Source organism: Limulus polyphemus, unplaced genomic scaffold (genome assembly GCF_000517525.1).
Source record: "Limulus polyphemus unplaced genomic scaffold, Limulus_polyphemus-2.1.2 Scaffold291, whole genome shotgun sequence".
Classification (NCBI taxonomy): Eukaryota; Metazoa; Arthropoda; class Merostomata; order Xiphosura; family Limulidae; genus Limulus; species Limulus polyphemus.
In genome coordinates, this window is record NW_013665901.1 from 527,356 (window position 1) to 542,259 (window position 14,904).

A 14,904-nucleotide genomic window follows, 5' to 3' on the forward strand; every position below is an offset into this window, starting at 1 on the left:
TGTAACAGCTAATAACAATACTACTGTACTATAACAGCTAATAACGATACTCACTGTACTGTAACAGCTAATAACAATACTTACTGTAGTGTAACAGCTAATAACAATACTACTGTACTATAACAGCTAATAACAATAATCACTGTACTGCAACTGCTAATAACAATACTCACTGTAGCGTAACAGCTAATAACGATACTCACTGTAGCGTAACAGCTAATAACGATACTCACTGTAGCGTAACAGCTAATAACGATACTCACTGTACTGTAACAGATAATAACGGTACTCACTGTAGCGTAACAGCTAATAACGATACTCACTGTACTGTAACAGATAATAACGATACTCACTGTAGCGTAACAGCTAATAACGATACTCACTGTACTGTAACAGCTAATAACAATACTACTGTACTATAACAGCTAATAACAATACTCACTGTACTGCAACTGCTAATAACAATACTCACTGTACTGTAACAGCTAATAACGATACTCACTGTACTGTAACAGCTAATAACAATACTCACTGTACTGTAACAGCTAATAACAATACTCACTGTACTGTCACAGCTAATAACGATACTCACTGTACTGTAACAGCTAATAACAATACTCACTGTAGCGTAACAGCTAATAACAATACTCACTGTACTGTAACTGCTAGTTCAATGCTCAGTAAATGCGAGTCTCCACTTTGTTTTTCAGCCAACTGTTTGTTAACAGTGTTCAACAAGTCTTCGAGTGCTTCATCAAGCGTCTGTAATAAATATTACAATACAACATGAGGACTTAAATTAATAAAATGTTTTGGATAACCAAATAGAATGTTTCTCAAACTCACACGGTCTTTTATTTTTTTACAAAATAAAAACGTTATCGGACTTGAGTAATTTTGGAGTTCGTGGAGTTTGGAAACGCTTTCGCTTATTAATTTTTCAAAGTTAGTTGCAGCAACTAAAGACTAATAAGAAAAAAAAACACATTAACACTAACGCGACCTGTTAAGACAGTTTTGTTGTTGTTTTTATAATGTGTTGTAAAAAGATTCTCTCGACTTGGTGAAGGAATAACTGGGTGTTTCTTGGCAGTAATTAACTTCTTCTAATAAGTACTAAAATGTTATCCAGTTCAGCATAAAAACATGTTTACACACCAACTAATAACATGTTTCAGGTGACACACAGAATTCCCTATACATGTTCGTAATGGATGGATTCTTGGAACTCTGATCTGATCAATAATATACATAATTTATGACACATCATTTAACAAAATGGTAGTTCAAAACATAAATATATTGCTTCTTTTATACACAGCTGTATGTAAGAAGATTTACGACGGAAATTAGGTCTAATATATTGTAAGAAAGACGATTTACGAACATTACCTCATGCTGACAACTTAATGTCGAAACTAAATCGTTTATCTGTCCCAACACAGAGATATCTTCCTCTAAGTGTTCCACTTCTTTTAACGTTCTTTTCAGGCTTACATCGGCACCTGAAAATGTGTAATGACATTTAAAAAAATATTATTTATGAAGCAGTCTATGAGGTTAAGATTTCTTCATATGTCTTCCACAGTGAATGAAGGACTTAGTAGGGAAAAACAACTAATAATAAGCAGTCGTTTATCCGAACTCTTCCTTCTTGTATTCTATTTAAATTCTACACGTTTTTTATTATAATTTATATTTTGAAACAAGTTAACAAATGGCCTAAGGCATCATAAACGTTATTCTATAGACTAGTGTGTTTGACCTCTATATTATTTCCAATAAATTCTACTTATTGTAATAAAAATGTCATTTTAATAAACTAAAAAGTATTAGCGTAAGTACTTAAATACAAAAGAGTATCTATACCACATCTGTATTGATTTTACCCTACTCACCCTGAACTCCGGTGGTCCGACTGTAAAACTGAGGGCTTATAACGCTAAAAATCAGGTTTCAATACCCGTGGGGGGCAGAGCACTTATTGTCCATTGCACTTAACAATAAACAATCCTTTTTTATTTTTGTCGGCGAGGACGGGGGAGTAATGAAATAAAAAGTATTTGAAGGAAAAACAAATATTAAGCTGTAAATGCAAATATTGGCATACTATTATTACTTCTTCTGACAGATTAGGCTTTGATAAGTAAATGCTGGTGCTCTGTGATTACGTCTTATGGCACAGTTCTGTATTTAGTGTTTCTAAGAAGATATATGTGGAAGAAAGAGAACGTTCAAACTTAAGTCAATGCATAGCAATGTTATTTTACTCATTTCTTCTGTTTAACTCTATATTCCACAATGAAATGTCCTGGAGTTTCTAAAAATAATGCATAGCTTTCGAAGATTGTGCTTAAGGCACTCTTTAAAATCCTATTTTCCTGAATTTGTTTGTTTTGAATTTCGCGCAAAGCTACACGAGGGCTATCCGCGCTAGTCGTCCCTAATTTAGCAATGTAAGACTAGAGGGAAGGCAGCTAGTCATTACCGCCAACCGCCAACTCTTGGGCTACTCTTTTACCAACGAATAGTGGGATTGACCGTCACATTATAACGCCCCCACGGCTGAAAGGGCGAGCATGTTTGGTGTGACGGGGATTCGAACCCGCGACCCTCAGATTGCCGGGCCTCCTGAATTTGTATTCCCTGAAACTAAATATTTTACGTTGATTATCAGTCCTGATATGCTGTAGAAGAACGACATCCTCACGTTAATAAACTGAAATAAAATATTCAGTGTTACAATCAAATTCAACTGAAATAGTGAAAACAAATCTATTCTGAGTTAAGTGTGTGTGTGTGTGACAAAAGTACATTAAAATCCAAAATAATAACAGTTTGCATTTTCTCTATTTTTAATGTTATTTATTCATCCTTGCCTCCTATTTAGTGTGAAAATATGTTTAAAAGTGGATAATTTGTTTTAGAGATTGTTTTCACTGTCATTGTAGTTCAATGTGTAAAAAGCGACAGTTCATGATGGTGCTCATACGTTCAAATTAATCATTATGGTGAAAAGATCTGGCATACGGCTTCATTATCGTTTGAGGCAAGAGTGGCCAAGTGACTGCCTTGTCTCGAATGGAAGAATCCAAAGTTCGACCTGTGGCGCCGCTTAACACGCTCTCCACTTTTAGCTGTCGGTCAATAACGCCAATTGAGAGGTAACTTATGAGGTTTGGGTGGGGGGACTAGGTTCCTGGAAGCTCTTAGAATTTTAGAAAGTGGAAATACATAATATGTGGCCAGACGTAAGATTTTACCGTACTTTTACGTCACACATACAATATAAAAGACGAAGCCTTTAAATAACATTTTATTTGTATTTCTGTAATAGATAAGCAGTACCTCTTAAAGAAAGTGGTCTTAAAATAAGCTAATGGATACCTCCAGTTAAATTAAACTCTATTTAAACCAGGCATAAAATGTGTTAAACATACTAATTACACAGAAGTGAAATAAAAACTGATTTACGAAAATTACTCAAATAATCTGAATCACATAGAAGGAATCTTTAAAACTATGTATTATAATTAAAGAAATCCCTATAGTAATATACTATAATAAGTATTTAATAAATAATAAAGATAATACGAGAAAACTTGGCAGGCTATTAATAATTAAAAAGGATTTATATATATATATATATATGCTCAGATAAAGTTTATTTAAATAATACAAAGTTAACCCTTTCTGATCCAGTTGGACTTTGTAAAATTGTTAATGCTTACTTTTATAACATAGGAATCAATGTGACATTATCACTAGAAAACTCAACCATTGTATTTGAAAGAGTTTTTTTCTTTATAATGTCAATGTTGCCCCCTCAATAGCACAGCGGTATGTCTGCAGACTTACAACGCTAGAATCCGGGTTTCGATACCCGTGGTGGGCAGAGCACAGATAGCCCATTGTGTAGCTATGTGCTTAACTTCAAAAACAAACAATGATAATGTTAATTCAGTTTTCTTAAATCCTGTTACTACTCGCAAAGTGTTTAATTTAATGAATGCATTAAATATTCATAAGGCTTCAGATCATGTTTTAGCTTCTAGTACATATGATTTTGCCCCCCCCCCAGTGGCACAGCGGTATGTCTGCGGACTTACAATGATAGAAATCGGTTTTCGATACCCGTGGTGGGCAGAGCACAGGTAGCACATTGTGTAGCTTTCTTCATAACTTCAAACAAACAAACAAACATATGATTTATATAGCAATTGCTTAGTAATAGAATATTCATTACCTTGGTGTTTTGAATATAGTCAAAGTAATTCCTTTATCTAAATCAGATTGTCCACACGCTATGTCTGGTTACAGACCTATCTCTAAAGTATCTTTTTTTTTTCAAAGATCTTTGAGAAGTTAATTAATACTAGATTGGCATCTTTTTTGCCAATTAATTCTCTTATAAGTCTATATCGTAACCAGCATTACTCGTTCTTGCAGTGACAGAGATATATGGTAAGTTATTAGAATCTTTTGAATTTTGGTAAAATGATTTGTGGTATCTTTTCAAACCTATCAAAGGCTTCAACATGACATATTACTGGGTATATTGTATCTTTATTGTATACAAGGTGTATCTTTGGAAATTTTTAAAAGTTATCCAACTAACGAAAAACAATATTCCTAATTTAATAATTTTTAATCTGATAGTTTAAATATAAATTGTGCAGTTCTACAAATATATAATTTAGTCTCACGTTTATTTATCATTTATATAAATAATTTAGTAAATGCTAGTTCACCTAAGATGGTCTGGCATGGCCAGTTGGTTAGGGAGCTCGACTCGCAATCTGAGGGTCGCGGGTTCAAATCCCCGTCCCACTAAATATGCTTGTCTTTTCAGCCGTGGAGGCGTTATAATGTGACGGTTAATCCCACTATTCTTTCAGTGCTAAATTAGAGACGGCTAGCGCAGATAGTCCTAGTATAACTTTGCGCGAAATTCAAATCATCTAACATTGATATTAACTTATGCGTGATCAGTAACAGCTTAATGGATTTACAACTAACAGTTAAGAGGGAAATGCTTAATGTTAACCAATGGATATTAGCAAATAAAGTTTCAAGTAATTTCAATAAAACCAAATAAAAAATAATTACAGGTCAGTTTAAGATAAAAGTTGTATAATTTTGTTATTGGACGCACTAGATCCATTACATATTTTGAAGTCATTACTGATAATTAAATTGGAAACAACATACAAATATTATTTGTGCTAAATTGTTAAAACTACTGGCATTATGCCAAAACTGAGGTATTATGTTAAATCTAAAATTTTACAGATGGTTGTATATCTTGTTCTTTTTCGGTAGTTGTAGTGCATAATGGAAGGATTTAGACACTTTAACAATAAAGTCAGAAAAACTAACTTTTCTCTCCAGCTAATAATAATACTTTTAATTTCAGCCAGCATTTCAGCTACTGTTACAAACTTATATCCAGTCAATATCGTTCTGGCCCGGCATGACCAGGTGGTTAGGGCGCTCGACTAGCATTCTGAGGGTCACAGGTTCGAATCCCAATCCCACCAAACATACTTGCCCTTTCAGACGTGGGGGCGTCAATTGTTCGTTGGTAAAAAGAGTAGGTCAAAAGTTGATAAACTGGTGGTGATGACTAACTACTTTCCTTATTGTCTTACACTGTTAAATTAGGGACGGTTAACATAGTTAACCCTCGTGTAGCTTTGCGCGAAATTCAACACAAACAAAATCGTTCATAATAAAATTGTAAAATATATATATATACCTTAGATCACAGATGGACAGTTGTATTTAGCTTCGTATAGTTTGGAAATCACAAATATTTGTTAATTAGAATCACCGAAACGTATTTATAAATTTAACAATTAAATGTTATCTGTAAGACATCTAGGTAGATAAAAGTCGCTCGAAGGTAGTCTAGTAACTAATTGTGAACATCAGTTATTACGGTAAAATAATTTGAAAACAAGAAGTAACAATATCCTTGGTACTGTTATTTTATTTTAAAGAATTTCAACATGCGTGGGACTTTTCTCTTGTGTGTCACGAATAAACATTCGTGTTAGTTTCCATTGAGAGTTGTATTAACAGCTACCAGCATACTAATAAGTTAGAAAAAAATAGCAGCTTTTAAATCTCTAAGTATCTCAGACTCCAATATAACACGTTAAAACATTTTACAATTTAGAAAGGCTTTCAGGATTTTACTTCTGAAATGTTATGAAAGAATAATACAATAAAATATATTCATTACGGTTAATTTTTTCTCGTGTAAATGTAACATTAAATTACTTCTTGATTGTTTCTTGTTATGGTATATTAACGTACTTTTTACGCAAAATACAGAGGGAAAACCAAAATCATTACGATTGTGAAAAATGAATTTATGTTCATACATATTTGTGTGTGTGTGTGTGTGTGTTTGTACTATGTAATTCATTGAATATTGAGTAATGGGTCCTGATGGGGCGATTCTGGCCAGACAATATGACTTGCTTTGTTGGTGTTGCCTGTAGCTTTGGCTAGGTATGATTTAACCAATTAATCAAATAATAAGAGAAATCTATATTCCTACTTATTTAGTCATTCAAAATTAATCATCATAATTTCTCAACTCCTGTATTCTTTACGGATCTTTTCTGTTTCATGCATCGCGTTCAAATAGAAAAAACATATTTTTTGAATGTAGTTTTTAATGCTGATTTCAGAAATATAAATTAAAACTTGGAGAAATGAAAATATTTTTTATTATTTTGCTAGGTTAGATCGTGTTAGACTAATTAGTAAATAATTACATTTTTTATTTAAATCAAAAAATAAGTCTAATTTAAATAATTCTTTGAAAAATGAAAATATTTAAAAATCAATTCTCCAAATTTTAATTTATTTTTCTGAACTCTGCAGCAAATTGAAAGTACTTGGAAGGCGGTTAAGAGACCTAATAAGCAACATTGTGGAACCAATCGTAACATGATTGACTGGTATCTCTACGAGTTCGTTTGGCGTCGTAGGCATGAAAATGATGATCTCTTCAAGCTAATATTTTAGGATATTTCTGAATTTTCACGTTGAATTTGTTATATTGGCAGTTGATACTTTGTATTGTCTTGATGTGTTGCAATTCCTTTAAATACATAGGTATAATATGTAATGCTAAAAGTAGCTTCCTTTGTTTCGTAAGCAAAATAAAAACTTATTAAAAATATTTCTTTTCATTTCTCCAAATTTTAATTTATATTTCTGAAATCAACATTCAAAAATATATATTTATTTCTATTTGAACGCGGTGCATGAAACAGAAAAGATCCAGATTTAATAATAACAATCAAAATATTATAATTATCAATGTTTATTTTATTCAATTTGTGAAAGCTTCAAATCACCAAACAGCATTATATTTATTTTTTCTATATATACGTGTTACTGTTATTATTAGCTAATAATCGAATGTGATTTAGTTCAGAAATCGAGACCCTTTTATACAGAAGTAACTGATGGAAGGTTTAAAAATACAAGTTTCGCTGGAAGCAAAATAAACTAGAAAAGATCTGAGATAGGGGGTGTACATTAGAAAATATATATTAGGGGTATACATTAGAAAATATATATATTAGGGGTATACATTAGAATATATATATATATTACGAAAATGAACGTTTCAAAAGAGTTTTCTACAAAGGTTTCTTTTAATTCACATTAGAAACCACAGTTATATGTAGTACACAGATGCAGAAAATTAAATGTTTGCACGTGTTTTCTCATTGTTATCAACCTTAGAATTAACCCATGTACACCGACTTTCTAAACGTATTTTTTTTTAATATTTATGCACCAATCCGCTCGTGAGTCCATAAGTTAGTTAGTTATAGAGCCTCTAATAATATACGAGTCATTTGGTTACAGAGTCCCTAATAATATAAGAGTCACTTGGTTACAGAGTCTCCAATAACATACAAGTTACTTGGTTACAGAGTCCCTAATAACATACGAGTCACTTGGTTACAGAATCCCTAATAACATACGCGTCATTTGGTTACAGAGTCCCTAATAACATACGAGTCACTTGGTTACAGAATCCCTAATAACATACGCGTCACGCATAAAATGTAAGCACGAATGTCATTAATATCTCAGTTAAGTTCGTTAGTTACCGGTGAAGTTCCTAAAGTATTTTGACAGGTAAAAAAACAACAACAACAACAAAAAACACAGTTGCTCAATGTGATGCAATATGTGTACCCTTTCGGTAGCGGACGACAACAATATAAGATGGTAACGGGTTAATAAACTAGAAACTAGGATTCTTAAATTTTTCTACAAGGAAAATTTGAAGATATTCCACATAAACACGTAAAAAACCAAGGAAAGTGATTGTTTGTTTGTACTCTTTATTTTTCTAAACACACTGAGGAAAATTCATGTTGATGGGTTTTCTCGCAAAATATCAAGTGACTCGTAATCTGGGGGATAGCAGGAGATAAACCCATCGCCGAACATGGTCGCCCTCTTATCAGTTTTGGGAGTGTTATAGTGTGACGGTCAATCATACTATTCGTTGGTAAAGAGTTGCGGCAGATGGTGTATATATCATTCCTCTAGTTTGTTTGGTTTGGTTTGAATTTCGCGCAAAGCTACACGAGGACCATCTGCACCAGTTGTCTCTAATTTAGCAGTGATAGAATAGAGGGAAGGCACCTAGTCAACATCACTCACCACCAACTCTTGGGATACTCTTTTACCAACGAATAGTGGTATTGACCGTCACATTAAAACGCCACCACGGCTGAAAGGGCGAGCATGTTTATGGGGTAGGGATTCGAAACACCGACTAGTAGATTGCGAGTCGAGCGCCCCTAACGCGAAATTCTAGCAACAAATAATTACTTTTTGAATGCGCATCATTATTTGACGTTATGTGTTTCGTTACTTACGTAGGAACTACTAGTAAGACAACCTCTAATCATATATGGTTTACTTTAACATTACAGTTGCCATACCTTCAGCTTCAGACGTTTTACATGCAGAACCTTACAGCTAGAAATCAAGTCAGGACATCTCAGTTCATCTTCTTCAGTAAACTAAAAATATAATAAAATATAAAAAGATCCTAGTTCCCCTGCATATAAAGCAAAGTTGTCCATCTGTCTGTCTGGTGTCCTAACGTCACAAGTTGTTTTGAGAAACTGGTTGAACCGATTTCAAAGAAATTTGATAGAACCCCCCCCCCCCAAATGAAATCGAGTATGAATATTTAAGAATTTTGATAAATGGTTCGAGTTTGGCAGTCTTTTCAATTTTTAGTAGATGAAGTCGTCCGTATTCAGTAGCTCTACATGGTGAATGACGCACGTACACGCCGTCCCCTCATCCCTATGTTGTTGATGAAACAAATACCTCGCGAGACCACTTTTGTTGTTATGCATATAGACACGTACACACACACTACATACAAATGTTACGCACTGTTGTTAATGGTTTGTTTATATCTATGTAAAAATCTCTTTCATCTTCTCTATATGAATGTCTGACTTAATAGGTAAACAAGTCTTCCCATTTTTCATAATGTTTCGTGTAGAATACTAGGCTGATGTTCAGATTATTACTAGTCTTACGTCATGTAATGTTTATTTCGAGTTCAAGAAAACGTGTCTCTGTATGCGACGAGGCGTCGCCTAGTAGTTAGCATGCCCGGATAGTGAATCCGAGGGTCATCTTTCTTGTTAAAAAACATTCTTCATCCCACACTTTGGAGCCGTGGGTGCTCTATAAGAGTGGCAGTTAAAACCCACTTTTTTGGGTCACACAATAGTGGACTAAGAATTGGTGGTGAATGATTTTCACTAACTCTATTCTATGAATTCAAAGTTAGAGACATCTCTTATTAACATATAAATAATAATCGTTTCAATAATATTTAAATAAGTAAGGTGACCACCAAATGAATGTATTAAAATGTAAAAGGTTTCGTAAATGTAGTTCATTACCCTTTTTATAATTACAGATAACAGCAAACTATTCTGTTTCATAATTATTTTATTTAAGAGAAAATATAATATTCTATTTATTTTACCTAATGAACAGTTGGCAGAATGAGCTCTTTCTTCCACTCACATAAAACACGTTTTGACCTACTCATTCAATATCAATAATTGAAACTTATCTCGCCGAGATGTAGTTTTTACTCAACTTAGAAAGATACAAAATTTAAAAGGCCCCTCACGAGCCAGTGGGAGACATTTTTGTTGGAGGAAAAAAACTACCCAATCCGGTTTTTCTTAATTTGAACTGAAATGTTTGGACATTTTTATTGGCTTAAAAGAAGACATTTACGGCACTATTTTAGCGTTGGGGCTGCGAAAAGGGATTTGAAGTGGTAAGGTGACTGAAATCCGTCAGCACATCACGAGCTTAACGGCGAAGCTCAAGAAGCATGGAAGTCTCCAAATGACACGAAGATGTATCCAGGAACCGTTTAGAACCACCTTGATAGATATTGTACAGCAAGCCGAGTACAATATTATGCCTGTAGCTGCTTTCAAAGTGTTCCCGTGTGCTCATCCTACTGCTGACTACCGTAATGCTTTGACCTTTCCTACCGAATCGCAGGTGAAATCGTTCGTATCTCAATTGAAAGCTAAACATAAAAAGGTAATAGCAGAAGCATAAAAGGTTGGCAGTTGCCTAATTAATGATGCTGAGAATGTGGCTTTATTGATATATACTGAATTTACTCCCAGCGAGTAGACCTTAGTACTAGCTAGTATGGAGACTTGAGGATGCTGTATTTCACTTAAATATTTATCAATTAACAAAGAAAAACTTGTCTCGAAGTTGTCTAGAGAAGATACGTCCAAAATCACCCTCTTTGGGAGTTTCCGGATTGAACTTACTTAAATTGTAGTGTAAAGATACCCCTTGGCTCTTAAGAGACGTGTTAAAATGTCTAGAAATACCGGTAAGTAAAACAACATATTTAAAGTATATTCCCATCAATACTGAATCAAAAGCCAATTATCTTATCTGAAAAATAATCATATACAACTTCACTGATGATTAAAGAATATGAATCAGGTTTAAGAACGTAACCAGAATATATCAGTCAAGAGTGGTGGTGGTCAGTTTTAGTTTCCTTGGTGAGCGAGTGTTAAAAGCAGTGCATGGAACATAGTAGTGAATTTTTAGTCGCAATCAGTGAATGCACCTTTTAGAATTATCACTTGATAAAGAAGTGTATTTTGTCATCTTATGAACTTGCTGGCTTACAGGTAGAATTGAAGAAATGTGTTTTAAGAGTTGTGTCGTGGAATGGGTGTTTACTGTACATTGGAAAGTGATCATTGAATGTTCCCTTGAAATCTGAGAGAATAGCTACATCATAACATCCTATTATACACAACCTACTGCCCATAAGGTTTACACTGCTTTTAACACCCAAGTTAATTACTCACATTACGTGAGAGAATACCTACATCATGACATCCTACTACACACAACCCACTGCCTATAAGGTTTGCACTGCTTTTAACACCCTAGTCAATTACTCACATTACGTGAGAGAATACCTACATCATGACATCCTACTACACACAACCCACTGCCTATAAGGTTTACACTGCTTTTAACACCCTGGTTAATTACTCACATTACGTGAGAGAATATCTACATCATGACATCCTACTACACACAACCTACTGCCTATAAGGTCGTTTTGCGATATTGTTCAGCACATGCAAACAGTAATTACTATCAGCTTTCAGAACAGTGCTTGATCCAGAATATTCCATAATGGGGATATACATCATTACATAACTCCCAGAATATATTACAGCTGTCACAGTTGAAATGTGTCATATATCCACTTGCTTGTCTAATCACACTTATTTTTATTGTTTGTTTGTAATTAAGCAAAAAGCTACACAATAGGATATCTGTGCTCTGCCCACCACGGGTATCGAAACCCAGTTTCTAGCGTTGTAAGTCCACAGACATACCGCTGTGCCACTGGAGGGCACTTATTTTTATAGGTATATCTAGTCGTTATATCTTAAATGCCACCAAACTTAAATCAATACATAACTATAAAATTACAAGTTATTAAATCATCAAATATAAAACTATACACAACTTACAGCTCAATAAGGTTTGCACCGCTCTTAACACCCGCTCACAGCGAAACCAAAACAAAACATAGATATACATAAGAATATAAATGGTGAATAAGATAAAAAAGTTCTTGAAACAGTAACAGAATTCTTACACATGCAATTAATTCCGTCCCAATTTTAGGCTTCTTTCTGATGTGTTTCACCTTCAGGTTAATTAAAATGTGGAATCTCCCCCCCCCCAAAAAAAAAAATTCGACCAGTTCGCAAAGGTCCTCAGAACGAAAAATGATTTTAGAAGCAGTATGCAGACTAACGGAATAATTTTCAAACTTTTACCAAATTATAATATTGTGCTTCCATGCAGATATCTTAATATATTTATGTTGCTACTAAATTATAAAACATCTTTGAAACTCACGAGTGTTTTGAAACTTTTAGCCACTCTAACTGACAGCAAGGGTGCGTAAAAGTTTACCTTTCGCGCTGTTCTCCATAACAACCGAGTCACTTTACTGTAAACTACTAGCTTTGTTGGAGATAAAAGAATTACAAATGATAATTTTAAAGTCACTATCATTCTTAAGTAAATAATGTTTCTAATAATTTAGCTCTTTAAGTAACAATATATGCACTAACAAAACGAATCTAAAAACAATGGTCGCTATAACCTCCAATTTGAAGGCTCAAACGTACTCTGCATGCCACCCTCTTATCCGCGAACATCCTAAAACACCTACAAACAAAACCCTCTACCTGCACAGTTTCTCTAACATTGATTTCGAATCCTATCTTATTTTTGATAAATATTCTACACAAACAAGACGCGTATACAAAAACGTCATTCACATCACACACTGAGTATCCACTCAGGACTTTGATAATTAGGCCCTGCATTATCGAACGTCACGATTTACTCATCAAAGAAGAGTTGCGACTTACACGCACGCTAGTGATGATGACGTCATTGCAGCCTTATATGCCAAACGGATCGATTTGTCTTTGCGAAAAGCAGTGTACTAACAATAGGCAGGCACGAAGACTCTAATTACAGTAATTTCATTTAAGGTGTTTGACTTATTTACAGCTCCCAGGTGGCTCAGCAGTAAATCAGTGGGCTTATAATGCTAAAAATCGGGTTGCGATACCCTCGGTGAGCAGAGCACAGACGGCCCATTGTGTAGCTTTGTGCTTTCCAACAAACAAACAAACAGACTGGCTACAGACGATCTAAAATATTTTTTCTTTCACTAAAATGTTGATATTGTTTGATCAACTGACTCCTCTGTTCTTGCTTTTATAGTTCGCCTCTTACAACTAATGTAATAACACTAGGCTTAAAGGAGGTCCGAACTACAGGCTTATTTACCATTCCTTGAATACAGGCATACCGACATTAATAGTTGCAAATATGAATTCATTTCAACATATTCTTCCTACTATCTTGGCAAATTCTAACCAATGAAAATCACATTTTAATCAGATTTTAAAATCTTTATACAAATTTGTGAAATAGTAAACTGTTTAAAGATTAAAAAATAATAAAAATGTTTTAATTATATGGAATTTTTTACACAAAACTGTGCTATATCTAAAGATACATAGCTATCTAACAACAATCTAGGGCCTGGATTTGTTTTTGTTTGTTTGTTTCGTTTGAAGTTAAGCACAAAGCTACACAATGGGCTATCTGTGCTCTGCTCACCACGGGTATCGAAACCTGGTTTCTAGCGTTGTAAGTCCGCATACATACCTCTGTGCCACTGGGGGCCTAGGGCCTGGTGGTTAGGACGCTCGACTCGCAATCTGCGGGTGACGGGTTCGAATCCCCATCACCGAACATGCTCGCCCTTTCATCTGTGGGAGCGTTATAATGTGACAGTCAATCCCACTATTCGTTGGTAAAATAGTAGCACAAGAGTTGGCGGTGGGTGGTGTTGACTAGCTACTTTCCCTCTAGTCTATCACTGCTAAATAAAAGACGTGAGCTAAGCCTGTGACCGGGCATTCTTCTTAAACTGTGGTAGGTGGAGATAATTTTGATAATTCATCTCTAGACTCATCTTCCGCCTACATAGATTAGCAAGTGTTCTCTTATTTTCAAACTTACAAGAATCGCGCTACATATTCTTTAGTTGTGCCAGAGAAAACAATCACATCCTTCCCGTTAATGGGCAAGTGTTAAAAATATTAATATATATTTTTAACGTTTGTTTGTTTTTAATTTGGCATGGGGGTTTGTACTTCAAAAAAATGAAAAGTAATATACACACACACACACATACATACATATATATATATATATGCGATCCTGAAACCCCTCTTGAACCTAAAAGTGGGTACAACCTTTAGCTATAACTGCTTCAATTCACTTAATCTTTTAGGGTTCTTTCTTAAACTGCATAGGATAAAGCATTCTTTTGTGAAGTTTTCCTTTAACGAGATCCACTAACGAAGTGGCACAGAGGTATATCCGCGGACTTACAACGCTAGAAACCGGGTTTCGATACCCGTGGTGGGCAGAGCACAGATAGCCCATTGTTTAGCTTTGTGTTTAGCTTCAAACAAACAGACAAAGATTCACTAACAAGTGAAATCAACAACGAAACCCTTCAAATTATCTTCATTTTTCCTATCAAACATAATATCGTTTGTTTGTTTTTACTTTTAAAGTACAAAGAAACTCGGGCATAATCTGTTTTGAAACTCGCCCAAAAAAACAAAAAACAAAAAAAAACGAAATGAGCTTTCTCTCACGTTTAAAAAAATTATAACGTTAGACATCGAAATTGAGTGACATACTAGTGCT

General features: G+C 34.4%; 1 protein-coding gene across 1 annotated transcript in view; it reads right to left on the reverse strand.

The window, feature by feature from the left end:
• LOC106457092 (rho guanine nucleotide exchange factor 17-like) overlaps positions 1–14,904 on the reverse strand; it is a 90,270-nt gene that overhangs the window by 27,373 nt on the left and 47,993 nt on the right. Inside the window, exons 4-5 of the mRNA XM_022382908.1 lie at positions 1,393–1,505; positions 653–762 (exon numbers count right to left, since the gene is read on the reverse strand). Of these exons, the coding sequence (XP_022238616.1) occupies positions 653–762; positions 1,393–1,505 (223 nt within the window). The remainder of the gene's footprint in view (positions 1–652; positions 763–1,392; positions 1,506–14,904) is intronic.